The sequence below is a fragment of the Schistocerca serialis genome, chromosome 6, assembly GCF_023864345.2.
Source record: "Schistocerca serialis cubense isolate TAMUIC-IGC-003099 chromosome 6, iqSchSeri2.2, whole genome shotgun sequence".
Taxonomy (NCBI): Eukaryota; Metazoa; Arthropoda; class Insecta; order Orthoptera; family Acrididae; genus Schistocerca; species Schistocerca serialis.
In genome coordinates, this window is record NC_064643.1 from 162,508,582 (window position 1) to 162,526,077 (window position 17,496).

Consider the following 17,496-nt stretch of genomic DNA (forward strand, 5'->3'; position numbering starts at 1 on the left):
AAAATTCAAATTTAATAATGCTCACCTTTAAATTTAGCAATTTTTCAAATACTCATGGCTATAAAAATACACACCATAAAAATGGACGTCTCTAAGAAACTTTCTCAAGTTGGCTAGCACGGTTTTACATTTCGACAGCTCCAGCAAAAGAGAGCAGTGCTCACAAATACATCTGTGGATGTTACATTCAAATTTCATCCTTTGCTTCAGTCTACTTTTGAACTTCCGTAAGGTGCCAGATTGTAATATATCATGATGAAACATGTTAACTCTACTGTGAATGTGAAAAGATAAGTGATTTCTCTTACAGAGGCAACAACAAATTGCGCTGCAGGTAAGTGATACAGGCCTGACGAGGGTAATGTGAGGCAATGGACACAGCAACAGGAACTTTTAGTTTGTTCCAGCAATAGGAAAACATTTTCTGGGGTAAAATGTGGCTGCCACTGTGTGTTAGAAGTCATGCTGAACAATTTTGTTTGGAAGCAGCAACAAAAGTGCTTACCCATGAGTGCAGAAATTACTCACGTCAAAGCACATGACATTGCTTGACAGCAGAAAATCAAAGATTTCAAAGAAGCCATAGTTTGGTTGCCCATGTCATGGAACATTGGGGATTTTTTCTTCATAGGCACACTTCAGTTGCACAGAAACTGCCAGAAAAGTGCAAGGAAAAACTCATTGAATTTCTGCACTTCATAATCCGACTGCACAACGAAAATAGTAATAGTCTTAGTCAGATAAGTAGACTAATGTGAACCACACTCCAGTTTATTCCAATATGCCAACAAATTAAACAGTGGAGGCAAAAGGGAAGAAAGACATTAAAATAATGTCCACGAGTAGTGAAAAACAGTGCATGTCTGCACACTTGCTTTTATAGCCCATGGCCATAAACTGCCATTTTTACATGGAAGATTTACCCAACCCCCCGGGTATTTCCAAAGGACATTATTGTAAGTGATAATGAAATTGACTGGTTCACAGAGGACATAATAGACTAGATTAGATTTATAGGGCAATGTCATCCTGGTACCTTGCTAGGTTTGTCAAACATGTTCATATTAGATTCGTATGCAGTTCATATTACTATAGCTGTAAAGAAAAAATTTGTAGACGGTGGGGCAGGCTTGGTTGTAATTCCATGAGGGACAAAGTCAATTCTACAGCCATTAGATATTTACAAACCATTTAAGGACAAGCTTAAAAATATGCACTCCCAATGGCTAACTAAAGAAGATAGGCAATTGACGCCTACAAGATACGTTAAGTGTGCAACCTTGTCTCGAGTGTGTGAGGGGATGGAACAATCACGGAAATGTATCCCAACTAAAGCTGTCCATCACCCATTTAAAAAATACTGTGTTTCTAATGCACCTGATGGCACACAACACGATGTTCTCTACAACAGTAGAGACAAGGAATAAAGTGATGATGACTCAAAATCACGTGAGTAATGGTTAAAACCAGTACATGTAGGTTTATGATTATTTAATAAAATTTCTGTTTTGTACTTTTGCTTTTCATTTCTAGGTCATTTTCTTTGTCGATACATGATGGTATCCAGCCAGGTGAGTGTATGCTACAATAAATGAGCAGACATGGTGCATGTTTCTTATGTATGTGTTTATGCGATTTTTTTATGTATCTTTGACCTATTATGTGTTGTAAATTTTTATTCTTGTTTGACACATTATTGGGGGTTTCTCCATACCAGCAAAAACACAAGATGGTAAGAAAGGTTGAAATCCACAGGCGGCTTTATATTAGCATTTCACCACCATATAAGACGACGAAAAATCCCGTCTGTGTTCCTGTATGAAGTGCTGTGAGGTCGCTTGTGACATTGCAGCTCAACTGCATGCAGATCCAGAATATTATGATAGATATCGTGAATTCTCACTGCTGTCAGTGTTTAAGATGTATAATAATTTTAAGTGTCCTGCAAATCCCTGAAAGGTGGGGCCCACATTATTCTTTAACCATCATATGATTAGCTACATTTGATTTCATTTTTAAGTACAGGTGGAACAGGAAACATCCTAATCTTTGAAAGGAAGAAGACGATGATTGTCCTCATCCAGTGTTTCTAAGAAGAGCACTTAGGTAATTCCAAGAAATGCTAAACATAATTTCTACACTTTTCCTCACTTATGTGCTTAATGTCAAATAATTAACACATTAACTCTTTTCAAGTAATCAGATGTTTGGGGCTGTTTTACACACGAGATTTCAATACATAAACCTAAAACTATTTCTGACTGATCCGTACTCACCTCTTGAAGACCCAAAAGGATGGAACTGATTTTTTACATTAGGCAAATCTGATTTCAGGTGCTGGCCAGTCAGTCGCATGGTGGGTGTTGAGGCTGTGACTGGAGATTTCCCATAAACACGGCTTAACTCCATAGCTGTAAATAAATCAAACGCATTTCAGTTTAATCCATCATTATCACACAACAGATCTACAAGCACAATAAAAATGTTCTCAGTTAATAAAGGAGAGTACTGGATTCATATTAGTTACAATACACTCTTTAATTTAAGCACAATTTACACTGGTACAATCAATCAATGGGTTCTCTTTCATATTCTCACAGGAATACTGCGCCAGGCATGGCAAATGTGTAGCTCGAGAAACTAGTGAAATCCACTTTTGCAGAGCACATCATTCTGAACAGATTCAAAATTAATTCTGAAGAAACTAAAACCTAACGCCAGCATATCTGCTTTATTACAATGTCACTCGTATAAACTAGTGAACCTGTTTAAAAACATCAAATGTTTCTGGGATTAGAACATTGCTATTACTAGTGACAACATTTCTATTCTGAAATTATGTCTATCTTCTGCCAGAAGTTCAAAATTGATTTAAAATGAGACCTGTATGCACCGGCAGATCACAAATCTTATATCATGGTAACAACTCTACCTCATCTTAAACTTTTCTTTTTAAAAAGCTTGCTAGCTGTAAAATAATAACTGAGGACATGTTAGTGCACTTTCACAAAGTGTGAAGTTTGTGTAACACTGTCCCTACTCTGTTTTCAAATATTTTGTCGCTTACTGTCAAATGCAATTGCTTGCCAACTAATAAGTAGATACAGCACCAAAATTACAACATTTATATGTAGATTTGCCTTAGCCTTCTCATCAATCTTAAGAGACCCATCAATAAACACGGTCTCAACTATGATTTACACAATTTGTACTCACATTTAAGCCTAGGCTAGTAATGACTTCCTGTTAAATACCACAACTAAATATTATTAAGTATGTTAAGTATGAATTATAATTATAATTATTATTTTGTGTTACTCAATAGCTGCTCTACACTAATTTATCTATAATCACAAGTGCTTGTGCCTCCAAGGCAGTGTATAACACAGAGTGCATATGACCAAATGCTCAAATTAATTGCAGACAACTTTTTTCTTCCTCCTTTATACACTTGAGCATGATGTAATGCTTTAAATGGTTGATTCAGACTATAGGCTACTACAGTGAAACCCAATTTCTACACTTTTCAAGGGACTTCAAAAAATGGTGTAATATCACAAAAACACATACATAAATACTGCCCTCAACAACAAGAATAAATTCTCGAAACAAGTTTTGCTCAGCATTTAAAAAATATGAAATTGGTGCTGTGTTTAAACTAAAAACATTTGAGAAACGCAAAGTGAATGACGGTGTCATTTAGCACTACAAGTGGCCAAACACCGAAACATGCTAAATTTGGTTCCACAGAAGTGTCAATGGTGATCACAACAATCACGAAACTGCATTTGCACAGTGGAGACAGTTTGGAAATGGTTGTGATTGGTCACAATATCTTTATTCGAACAAACCTAGTTACTCCTATCAGCCACCACGCTAAGTTGAGCTTGGCAGCGGAAGGAATTATGGCATGAATTGTTCCAACTTTTACATATTTACCGGTTCAAATCTGCTGAGTAGAGTGCCCTGGAGTCAAAAAAACTTAACCACATAATATTTTTAAACACTACTGGATGGCCAGCGTCATTTTCTTCTCCAAGAACATTTTTTCGTAATGCGTAAATTGCGGGAAAATTATAAATATGTTGACACAAAATCGGGTGCAAATTAACTTTGTGGACATTGGAAATATGATGGGAATGATAAAAAACTTTGTAAACAGTGGGAAAATGTTAATTCTGGGAATGTAAAAGCGGGTTTATACTGTATGTGGTGCAAATACTGACAAACAAAAACAAACAAACACTTTCATTTGAGTACTGGTGCCACCAAGTTAATGAACAGTACACTAATGAAAGTGTCTCCTATACACAATGTAAGTAATTCTCACTAAATGGGATTCATCACATGGTTTTTTATTGCCAATTTATGCACCACAGCCTATACATTCTACACTGAGTTTAATTTCAATCCCTTAGCAGCTCAACTGACATTATGTTTATTAAACAATTGAAACTCCAGGTTGGAATATCAACAATGTAAGAAAAAGATAGATTGCTACTTATCATAAAGATGACACATTAACTTGCACACAGATGCTATTAAAGCACACTTACACACTAGATTTTAGCCACAGCCTTCATCAGAAAAAGAAAGAAGTGCGTGCACGCACCCGCGCGCACACGCACACACACACACTGATTGATTCATACAAGCAAGCAGTCATGTGTACATGTGGTGTGCTTGTCTGTGTGAATGAACGTGTGTGTGCTTCTCTTTCTTTCTCTGACGAAGGCTGTGGATGAAAGCTAACGTGTAGGTGTCTTAATTGTGCCTGGCTGTCATCTTTACAGTAAGCAGTGATCTATCGTTTCCTTACATCGTTGATTTTCTGTTTACTAACATAGATAGTGAGCAGTCCCTCTGGTAACACCAGATTACATGAATTAATTGGCACTGTCAGTACCATCAACATAAAGAGAAAACAAGAACATGACTACCTGACATGATATGCATCACACTCAAAATGAGCATTTTGTGCTTTTCTTTACAAGATAAACCTTTGATTGAAAACTGTTATTGGCTTTAAAAAACTATCTTTCAGACTTGGTTTAAAAAACAGGTATTCTGGTTGGCAGTCACTGAGCTATCAAACTCTTGCTATATAGCACCACAAAAAATCATCCTGTTGTACACTCGTGTCTTGTAATGAATTACTTACTGGCCAGGACATTTGTTACATACATTTATCATACTTTTTTTTAGTCATTCATCAACTGGATGAAGTTCACTGTACTGAAACTTATACAACCTTTTAGGGTCAAATAAATTGCACACTGTAAGTCAAGTTCAAGGTACATACAATATATTATATATTATCATACCATAATGCTACAAATCTGAAAATGTAAATTTTGGTGCATTTGCATAGTGACTATTCTTATTATAAGAGAAGAAATTTTTGAAGCATTAAATGGTCTTTAAACTAGTCATAAAAAGAAAAGCTAAAATATTTAAGTCACTTACATGGAGGAGCTGTTGGCTGTGCTACAGGCAGGCATGAAGATCCCAGATGTGTTGCTCCAACTGCTGGCATGAAAAAATCAAATTTGAATCATACTGCTTAGTATGTAGACACAGTGATATGCTGGAATCCCCTGAAAGAAAAGTGGGGGTCGATGAAACAGCCTATGAGCCAGAACCAGCTTTGTTTCAGTATGAAACTCCACTTTAGAAAAAGGAATATAGTAATCAAATTATGTTCATTAATGACTTTGGCAATCAATCAAACATTACAATCTCTTTACTGGAAATTATCTGGCTCATGGCTTCTGATCCACAGTGCCTGATCCACTCAGTATCTTTAACAAATCAGTTTCAATGTCACCCACACCATCACATATCGTCATTTACATAACTTTTCCCCCCCTATACACTGCACTCTGATTTTTGTGCACTCTCATACCTGCAGACACACACACACACAAGTACTATACTATACTATGCCAGTAGCATCATAAGGCCAGAACCAACATGATATTAAAGTGATACTTAAAAACCCATTAATATTAACACAGATACAGAAATCTCAGATGTGGGATTCCCCTGCAATGGTTTGTATGAGCTCCTGAACACAACATATGTCTCGTACACCAATTCGCTCCCCTTAAAACATGCAATAGTGCAGTTCAGTGAAAGTAAAATGTGTACTATTTGTGCAACATTCAATGATGAAACAGGAAACAAGCTTCCTGTTACTCTTGTATCCCATTACTGGCCCCAATTTCATTCCTGACAGCAGAAAACTGTTAGAGAAAAAACTAAATTTTAATGTTTGAGTCACAAAAATGCAGTATCTACTTTGCTATATTTAAATCCAAGTTACTGAATTAGTGACTGTACAATGGTGCCTCAATCCATAAAAAAATTATGGAACCATCATGCATCCAAGCTGTTTTACATCAGTGTGTCCTATTACTTTTTATTTGCCCTAAAGTCACATTAGAAGATGCACAATCCCACTTCACTAGTAAATCAAACAGTTTCCCACTTTTAGTGGGAAATTATATTGCTGCTGATTTTAAAATCATATGCAAACATAGGTCTATAATTTTTATTTGCATAGCAGAAGTACATACAGGGGGGAAAAAATGTAGAGTGAACATATTATTCCTAATGTGCTTCCTCTGTTATGTCATTTAACAGTTCTGGTGTTCCAGTCTCTACCACCGCTTTCCTGCAAAGGTAGGTGAATTCACAAACTGCTGTTTAACAAGTGACAATCAAGCATTATGTGGAAAAAACTGTGTCTTGGTTGTTAAGTATCGAGCTAAATATCAAAAGGGTTAAGGTTCAACATCTCCTCTGCTCTCACAGCATATTTTTTTGGACAGTTAATTTGACTTTCACCTCAATGCTTTTTATATGTGAAAAATGCCCAGTTTACTGACAGTTCAGATTCTATATTAAACTATAGGTACCCCAAACAATCCAACAAGTCATGTTGTAGAAAGGCTAGGAAAACACAACCATGCCAACTACAGTATGGTGGTGATCAAACCAACTTGCACAAAGGAACACCAAAGTTTAATACATGTTAATAGTTTCTACACAAATTACATATACAATGCTCCAAACGATTATGGTATCACAAGATGTTGCACACTAGTAAAAACAATACTGGAATACTGTGCTGTAAGTGTCTGTTATAATTCCTGTCTATGACTCACAAAATGAGTGAATAATTTTTTGCAAAAGTGGAATGAGCCAGAAAAAGGGAGAATGAGCAAAAATCACTGTATTAAGTGTCGCATTTAGTTTCATAGCATTCTGGAAACAAAAAGTGTTTACAAAAATATCTCTCTCTCTCTCTCTCTCACACACACACACACACACACACACACACACACACACACACACGACTAGATAGTATAGGGGATTGAAAAGAAACTGAGTATCTCTCACATTCTGAATCTTGAAGAAATGTATGCACAATGAGGAGGGGAAGGAGTGGGAAAAACCAGTTATGAAGCATAAAGAGCACACACAGCGCAGTAAATCACACTGTATTTGGTAATAACAGTTAATAAGTGATTTCGATACAGGTCACATGTATTTGAGAAAGACAGATGTATTAAATACTACAATAAATTCAAAAGAAAGTAATGAAAGTGCTTTGTTTGTATTAAGTAACTAAACACTGAACTGTCCTTCAGTTTTGAATAAAGTGTTTCAATGTTCACATAAGAATCAAAATTAGTTTCTCAGTTCAATAACATAGCTATTTGTCAGTCAAATCCATTTTTGGACAAGAATGGAAATAATTTCTGAAAATGGAGGAACCTTTGTTACCAACTGATAACAATAACATAGTTGAAAATTTTCGTCAATTACATGTAATAGGTGAGGACTGGTTTTGGCAATGACTGGAAGTAATCTACTAGGAAACACATTAAGTACAAAGTGCATCTACGTAATTATTTGTACTGGGAAGATGGACTACTATATAACAGAAGGGAAACCTGTCGAGACAACAGCTAGCCAAGTTGACTACAAAACCACTCACTCAGACCACATTGATGTTTTCACGCACTATGAAAAGGATTTTACATACATTAATTACCTACAGGTAAGGAAGAAGTCTTAAAGAAACATCCTGGGATGTTTATCGAGTGAAATTTAACTGATTTGTATCACATTTAAATTATTTATTGTTCCTAACATTTCATAGCTCTACAACATATGGGTGTTTTTAACAATTGCAAAAGTTTAAAATTTTTAAAATTCACTGTGAAAATTATCATCTGTTTCAACAAAATAAAAAGCTTTCTGAAGCTCTGTCTGTATAACTTCTTTTAAAAAGAAAATTACATGTGACTTTTTTGTTTCACTATTTCATTGAATGAATATACTGTAGTTAATAAGCTCTTCAGTTTCTCAAAAGTTCAACACAGCTTAATCCAGAGTCAAAACATTGTTTTCTACAGTTTAGAAGTGAATGAGTGAAACATTCATTGAGAAAAAATGGGGAAATTGGTGTTTACAAAAAGCTTAGCAAAGCTGAATAAAGTGAATTATTCATCTGCCTTCATAATGACAATCTAACTCCACTTATTTAAATGTAAACTTGATTTAATATCGATCAAAGATAGAGCACATACTGGACGTCCAACTGTGGTCTGGAAACAACTGATGGTATGGTTATGGAAGTTTGTCAACCAAATGTGAGTCAGCCAGCCAACACTTCAGGCATCTCATTAGATACAGCACACAATACCTCACAGGAAAAACACAGCATATGAGAAAGCTCTGTGGACTAGCGACAGCACTGCATTCAACCACAACCAGATACATGGATTGAATCCATTGAAAATGCAGCCAAGACAATATCCTTGTTGATTCACTGGAAAAATGTCCAGTGATAACCCGTCTCTTAATGATCTCACTTGCAACTGGACATTAAACCCTAATCTTTCTTCAAGCAATTATAGGTATCTATTTTCTAACACTGGTAATCCAGCAAAACAAAAAGTAATAACTGAAATGTCCATGGCTGTCAAACCAAAAGGTAAATTGTTCTTTGAAATTTTAATTGTTAGAATGACCACACTGCATAACTAGCTATTGTCCCATCCACTCCACAATCTTTTACTCATTTATTATCACAATAACTGGAAAAAAACAAAGGCTGACATCTCTATGGAAAAAAAAGCATTACTTTTTTTGCAACAAATATCTACTTTAGACCATGTTCATCACTAAATTCTCGTATGTTTACACCAAAACTAAGGAAAACGAAAAGGTTTTTTTTCTTGTTCTATACAACATAACACCTGCACCAAGAATATTTAACTGCTCCCATTTCCCACTTGTTTCACCTTTTGACACAGCCGTATCGTGGGTAATTTCAATCAACATCTACATCTACATGGCTGCTCTGCAATTCACGTTTAAGTGCCTGGCAGAGGGTTCATCGAACCGTTTTTATACTACTTCTCTACCATTCCACTCTCGAATGGCGTGTGAGAAAAAGGAACACCTAAATCTTTCTGTTCGAGCTCTGATTTCTCTTATTTTATTATGATGATCATTTCTCCCTATGTAGGTGGGCATCAACAAAATATTCATGCATTCAGAAGAGAAAGCTGGTGATTTAAATTTCGTAAATAGATCTCACCGCAAAGAAAACCGTCTTTGTTTCAGTGACTGCCACCCGAACTCGCGTGTCATATCAGTGTCACTCTCACCCCTATTGCACGTTAACACGAAATGAGCTGCCTTTCTTTGCACTTTTTCGATGTCCTCCGTCAATCCTACCTGGTAAGGATCCCATGCCACGCAGCAGCAATATTCCAGCAGAGGACGGACAAGTATAATGTAAGCTGTCTCTTTAGTGGGTTTGACGCATCTTCTAAGTGTTCTGCCAACAAAGCGCAGTCTTTGTTTCGCCTTCCCCACAATATTATCTACATGGTCTTTCCAATTTAAGTTGCTCATAATTCTAATTCCTAGGTATTTATTCGAATTGACAGCCCTTAGATTTGTGCGATTTACCATACACCCAAAATTTATCAGATTTCTTTTAGTACCCATGTGGATGACCGCGCACTTTTCTTTGTTTAGTGCTAATTGACACTTTTCGCACCATACAGAAATTCTCTCTAGATCATTTTGTAATTGGAATTGATCGTCTGATGATTTTACTAGATGGTAAATTACAGCGTCATCTGCAAACAATCTAAGTGGGCTGCTCAGATTATCGCCCAGATCATTTGTATAAATCAGGAACAGTAGAGGGCCTATGGACTCAATCTGAGATCCCCCACCGACAGCACTCATTACTTCATGGGAATAAAGAGCTAGCTGTGTTGCACACGAACAATAATTTCTGAATCCGTGTTGGTTATGTATCAATAAGTCATTTTCTTCAAGGTGATTTATAATGTTCGAGTGCAGTATACGCTCCAAAATCCTACTGCAAATTGAGGTCAGTGATATGGGAAAACTATTTAGTAATTCTGCTTTAGTGGCACCATCATCGGTAACATTTCCATTGCTATCGCGCAATAACGGTGCTGACTGTTTTTTTGCCACTGGATTACTTTACATACGACCAGAATCTCTTTGGGCTTCCTACCATATTTTGAGACAATAATTCACTGTGGAAACTATTAGAAGCATCTCGCATTGACGTCCACACTAAATGTCGAGCTTCCATGAATCTTAGCCAGTCTTGGGAATTTTGTGTTCTGCATTTGGCATGCTTTTTTCATTGCTTCTGCAACAGTGTTCTGACGTGTTTTGTGTACCATGGTGGATCAGTCCCATCTCTTATTAACCTATGCGGTATGAATCTATCTATTGCTGTCGATAATGTATCTCTGAATTTGAGCCATATTTGGTCTACACTTACATAATTAGCTTAGAAGGAATGGAGACACACTCTTAGGAAGGCATCAAGCGAATTTTTATCTGCTGTTTTAAATAGATATATTTTGTGTTTATTTTTAGTGCTTTTGGTTGATACGGTTTTGAGCCTCTCTACAATGACCTTGGGTTTACTAATCCCTGTATCCGTCATGACGCTCTCTATTAGGTCAGAATTATTTGTGGCTAAGAGGTCAAGTGTGTTTTTGCAACCATTTACAAATCATGTGGGCTCATGAACTAATTGTTAAAAGTAATTCTCAGGGAAAGTATTTAGTGCAATTTCCGAAGACGTTTTCTGCCTACCACCGGCTTTGAACATGTATTTTTGCCAACAAATCGAGGGTAGATTGAAGTCTCCACCAATTATAACTGTATGAGTGGGGTACTTATTTGTAATGAGATTCAAGTTTCCTTTGAAGCATTCAGCTATTATATCATCATCAGAGTTTGGAGGGGGGGGGGGGGGGGGGGTGTCGGTAGGAGGAGCCAATTATTATTTTGGTACGGCTGTTGAGTATAACATCTACCCATAGTAATTTGCAGGAATTATCTATTTCAACTTCACTACAATATAAACTACTACCAACAGACACAAACACACCACCACTTACTTTATTTAATCTATCCTTTCTGAACACAGTTTGTGCCTCTGTAAAAATTTCGGCAGAATTTTATCTCCGACTTTAGCCAGTTTTCCGTTCCTATAACAATTTCAGCTTCAGTGCTTTCTATCAGCACTTGAAGCTCTAGTACTTTTTCAACACAGCTACGACAATTTACAACTACAATACAGACTATTGCTTGGTCGATTCTCGTCGTTCCTTTCCCCTTTCATGAAGACAAAGCTGGGAAATGTATCAAGTTCCGACATTTCAATAATGCACATCTTACCTAAGAAGAGGACATGGGAATGATATTTAATAAATTTAAGAACCACAAAAACCTAATTCTGAAAATATGTCTACAGAGGTCGATACTCTAGCTAATCCTTAATTGTCACCACCACGCTTTTCCATTCGTAACAATAAATAAATCCTCATGCTAATAGCAACCTACTTGCGTATTTTGAATTTCGGATACTGCATACGAGATTAAATGTAATAACTAAACTGAAAAAGGAAGGGAAAAAAATTAAATTGCAAGAAGTACACACGGTTTTTATGGAAGAGAACATTGTGATATTTATATGACCTCAGATGTGACACCTATATGGCATATACTTCGTCTATCCAGAGACCCTTCAGGAGGTCAATGAGGCCAATCAGACCTAGCTTACACAGCTGAATAGAAACCGCCTACATGGGCAAAATATAATACCAGGTCAGTCAAGTTGGCATTGTCCACTAGCAGCAGAGGTAGTGTGTCAACAAGCTTAAGGTGCCACCACAAAACAGCCAAATTAGGGTACTCTAGGTGTAAGTGGGTCACTGTCAGGCAGGCTCCGCATTGGCAGTGAGGGGGGTCATCCCATCTGAGAATGTGGTAATGTGTCAGCCAAGTGTGGCCAATGTGGAGTCTATAAAGGATGTTGGATTCCCTGCAAGAAGCAAGCAGGGAAGACTGTCATGTGGTCGTGGTATCCCTAATTGTCCTCAGTTTATCTGTGTAGATCACAGCAGACCAATCTGCGTTCTAGACTTCCAGCAATCGATGGTGTACAAACAGCCAAAGGTCTGGTTCTGGGACCCCCATTTCCAGAATCGGCATCCTGCAAAATCACAACATGACTGGGGGTCCAAACGAAAACAACATGCCACCCAGCTTGATGGAGGTCACAGAGTCAGAGACACAATTCTCAACAGCCGTAACCAGTGCACGAGGAGAATAGCACTGGTTTATAGCCCCAAGGCTGCTGGAGGAGTCATTACAGATTAGGGTACTCTTGATAGTGCAAGAACAAACATGGATAAGGGATCATTTAATGGCCTTCAATTGAGCAGTGAAGACACTGCAGTGGTCTGGCAGAAGCTGGAGTTCACTGCTGCATGTGTGTATGCAAAGCCTATTCATCCTTTGACTGTTAAGCCATAAGTGACTACCACTTCTGAACCCAGATACTTCTCAAGGACAGCCACGAAGAGGCAGCGAAAAATCGTGATCTCAACAGACCCTTTTGAACCAAAGGGGACTTTGAGACACATCCGAGGTTGGAGCACATGCCATGGGGGGCAGATACAATGTATCCCTGACCAGAGGCGACAGTGGAGGAAGTTGCAGTTCTAAACAGAGACACTGGGGCATGCAGCAATTGTAAACCCATTTCTGGGTCTCTGTTTTGGGAGTTGGAGCCACCTTCCAGGGAAAAGAACACGGTAGTTGGGGTGCTCAGGCAGCACAATTCAGCAGCTTTGTTGGCACCTGATAGGTAACGGAGGGACTCCAGCCTCGACTAGTAGTCCGTTCACAGGGCTAGATTGGAAGGCTCCTGTCATAATTCAGACCCCACAATGATGAATGGGGTCCAGTATCTGCAATGATGAGGGGTGATGCTGAACCATATGCAAAGATTCTCATTGAATGAAGTTTTTGTAGAGCTGCAAACGTGTAGAGCGATCTGCACCCACAGCTTGTGCTACTGAGGCAGCAAAGTGTATTGAGGTACTACCAGTACTTTCGCTTAAGCTCTGCGTGTGTGTGTGTGTGTGGGGCGGGGGGGGGGGGGGGGGCAGTACTATGGGGGCAGAAGTGCATGACGTGAGTCATGGCGGTGGACAACCAAAAGCCATGGGGAAAATCCCATGACTGCATCTTTCATAGGCACACTGTAGGCTACGCTCAGCACAACCATACTAGAGCAGTAATACCAAAGCGAAAATCTTCAGCACATAAGGAGGGTGATACCGATGACCCCACAGCCGCCACTAGGCCATTGACAACTGCCAGAATGAGGTGAATGGTCAGTACAGAGCCCTGTGGGGCCCCATTCCCTTAGAGAGGGGGGTACTGAGTGAAGCGTCCACTTGAACCTGGAACGTTTGGTGTAGTTCTGGACAAAAATTGGAAGACCCACTCATGTAACGTAGTAAAGATGTGGTGACACCATGTCATGTCATAAGCCTTCTGTAGGTCAAAAAAGACAGCAATGAGGTGCTGACGACATGCAAAGGCTGTCTGGGTGGTGGACTCCAGGTAAACCAAATTATCAGCAGAGGAGCAGCCTTCGCAAAAACTGCCCTGAGATGCAGCCAAAAGGCCCCAAGACTCAAGGAGACAACACAGTCACTTGCTCACTATGCATTCGAGCAACTTGGAACACCAGTAATCCTGATTGGGCAATAACTGTCCATCTCGAGAGGGGTTGTTATCCGGTTTCAGTAGCGAGACTACCGTGCTTTCTTGCCACTGAGATGCAAACTCAACTTCATTGCAGATCCAATTGAAGGGGACAAGGCTGTGTGGCCTGGCCCTGGGGCTGTATCAAGGCAATGGGCTACGGCACTGGAGAATTCCCATTCACTGGATGGAGCGTTATACGTCTCCAGGCGATGGGTAGTGAAAGGTAAGCACATTCACTCCACCTGCTGTTTTATGGGTCAAAAGGTGGGCTGATAATACTCAGACACAGATGTATGAGCGTAATACTCAGCAAAATGTTCAGTGACAGCATCTGGACCAGTATAAATGGCACCATCTAAGGAAATACTTGGTACACCTGCAGGGGACTCTAAGTTGTAGAGTTGTCTGATCTTTGCCCATATCTGAAATGGAGAGGTACTTCATCCAATGGTGGAAACATACCATTCCTGGGATTTTTGCTTTTATTGTTTTATGAGGTAGCGGACAAGGGTACAAAGCTGTTTAAAGGCAATGAGGTGCTTCAGTGCAGGGTACTGCTTATGGTGTTGGAGAGCATGCCTCGGATCTCTAATGACCGCAGCTGTCTCTGGTATCCACCAGGGTACTGTGTTCCAAAGATGGGGTCTCAAGGAAGAGGGGAAGGTTTGGTTGGTTTCCAAAAGAATGGATGCCAGTGTATGCAGAACAGCCGCAGTGATACTTCCTTGCGATGAGAAGCTAAGGACGACAGCAGTGGTGAACACATCCCAGCCATAATTACACAGGCAGGAGTTTAGGGGAGCGAAGCTGTGAGAGGGACAGAAGATCAGGAAGTAGTCACTACCACACAGGTCATCGCGGACCCTCCAGTGGATAGACGGTAGAAGACCAGGACAGGTAAAGGAGAGATCAATGGCCAAATTAGTTCCACGTCACACAGAAGTGTGTGGAGGCACCACTGTTCAAGAGGCAAAGATTGAAATATGCCAGTAAAATTTCGATGTCTTTACCATTGCCAGCGATCACTGCTCACCCCACAGAGGGCTACGGGTGTTGAAGTCATCCAAGACAAGGAAAGGTGGGAAAGGTGAGAGAATAATGCAGACAGTACATCACTGGAAGGGAAATAAACATTACAGATGGTAAAATCCTGATTTGCCCATTCCCCAACAGCCAAAGCCTCCAATGGTGTATCAAGAGGCACAACGTCATTGTATATAGAGTTCAGCACATACGTAAGAACTCCACCCGATACCCTCTCTTAGTCAGTATGATTCTTAAAATAACCTCGGTAGCCATGAATGCCAGAGGTCCAAGTTGCTAGAAGCCATGTTTCCTGGATAGCAATAGTAGTAGTGAAAAAATCCGTAACTATTCCACTGCCACTGGAGGATCAAACAGTCGCAACCGATGGGGAGCAGGTTATGACTCAGGGTCATGTGCTGTCCCCGGTTGAGACGTCAGGGGATCCACTGACATAGGTTCCGTGGCGCATTGCCTGGGGAGATCTCATGCCTCAGGAGCCACTGGGATCTCCACCTTGGGCACAGGAGTACATTCAGAGTTCGGTGGCATGGTGGCCACCAGCATTTCCTCCATTGTAGAAGACTTTTTTTTAATCCTTCTTGTCCTCCTCCTCCTCCTCCTCCTCCTCCTCCTCCTCCTCAAAAGATGAGGACCGAGAATGTTTTGCTGAAATTGTTTCAAGGACAGGGGAAGATCGAAAAGTCCAATGGCCAGCACCCTGTGGTTCCTTCAGGCACCAGCTGACATCTTGTTGTGGAGCAGTAGGAACTGAGAAAGAAAGAGTCCCAGGAGACCTCTTCCTAGCTAGAGAAGGCAGAAGAGGTTGAGATGCCTACAGCTGGGAATGGGGACCGCTGTCCCCGGCAGGTAACGAGTCAATGCTCCTGAAGCGAGTGTGGAGAAAGCACCAGGGGGCCCGAACCACTTGCGGGGCAGATATCAGCAGGCATCTCTAAGAGGCACAACAGAGAAAGGCACCATCAACAGAGAGGGCAGCGACATTGCGGCTGCAGCGTAAGATTGTGTCATTTGTATGAAATTAACACAATCATACTTTTTTTTTTGACCTCTTGATATGTTAGCTTGTCCAGCATCTTATACTCCTGAATTTTCTTCTCACACTTAAAAATGGAGCAATCTGTTCTGGAAGGAGAGGGGGAACTCACCGCAGTTTACAAAGATGAGGGGAGGGGCACAAGAAACATTTGCATGCAGAGGATGTCCACAATCCCTGCAGTCAGGAGTGGTGGTGCAATGGAAAGACATGTCTTAACTTCTTACACGTGAAGCATCTCATTGGAGGAGGAACACAGAGTTCCACGTCTCACTGGTAGACCATCACCTTGAACTTCTCGGATGAACTGCACACCCCGTCACTCTAAGTTGACCCGCAACTCATCATCAGTTGCAAAAGAGGATCATGGTGAAAGATGATGCCCTGGACAATATTGAGACACTTATGGGGAGTGACAGTCATGGACATGTCACCCAACTTTTCACAAGAGAGCAGCAACTGTGACTGGACAGGAGATGACATTTTAATCAGATGGGAACTGCTCTTCATCTCAGACTCAGACATGGCTGCGACTTCCCTGTGTTTGTCATCAATGTATTTAAAAAAAACTTGGTGGCCAGAAAGGCTCTCATCGGTCCTGGTACAGACCAGGTATTGAGGAGGAGGATTTTGCTCCTTGTTGTCCAGTCTTGCATTCCTTCCGTGACGTGGCCAGGAAAGGGAATGCGTTGGGCTGATACTTAGTTGCATCATACGAGACTGTCCATTGCAAAGAGACTGCTGAGACCATGTGACTGCCAGTGGGAGAAGAGTTTGTCATTTCATGTGTGGACTATCTGCCATGGTGCCATACACTCCAAACAGGGGCTCTCCCCATGGATGTCAACCAGTCACAGCAATGGCTACCTGCCCAACAAGCCATTCCTGGGAGTCCCCATGCCTCAGTCATGATGGACACATATTCCATGGCATACATGAGGGTTATGCAGCACAAGCACAAACAGTGCAGTCTCTTTGTAGTCAGGGGGTTACCACTGTACAGGCACTTGACTACCTGCCCCTCAATGAGATGGCTATCATGCTTGGTTTTGGATGTACAACAACAGGAAGGAAGGGTGCCAGGGTGGAAGTGTGCAGAGATGGAGAATACACCACAGTGGGTGACCTTCCCCGCACAACACGCACTTCCATAAAATTTGAAAAAGATGGCAGGTTTAGGCCAATAATTGGGACCACGTAATCATTAACAGGAGGTGAAGACGGGCCAGGAGTGAAACTAGAAAAACGGACCAAAATTGTGAACCAAGTCC

The 17,496-nt window shown here is 40.2% G+C and overlaps 1 protein-coding gene across 4 annotated transcripts in view; it reads right to left on the reverse strand.

Moving 5' to 3' along the window:
• The window catches only part of LOC126484348 (nuclear factor of activated T-cells 5-like), a 405,657-nt gene that overhangs the window by 19,148 nt on the left and 369,013 nt on the right, over positions 1–17,496 (reverse strand). For 3 of the 4 annotated variants that reach the window (XM_050107805.1, XM_050107808.1, XM_050107807.1), the window contains exons 10-11: positions 5,467–5,529; positions 2,277–2,411 (exon numbers count right to left, since the gene is read on the reverse strand). In XM_050107805.1, the coding sequence (XP_049963762.1) occupies positions 2,277–2,411; positions 5,467–5,529 (198 nt within the window). The remainder of the gene's footprint in view (positions 1–2,276; positions 2,412–5,466; positions 5,530–17,496) is intronic. The other variant, XM_050107806.1, reaches the window with a different exon arrangement.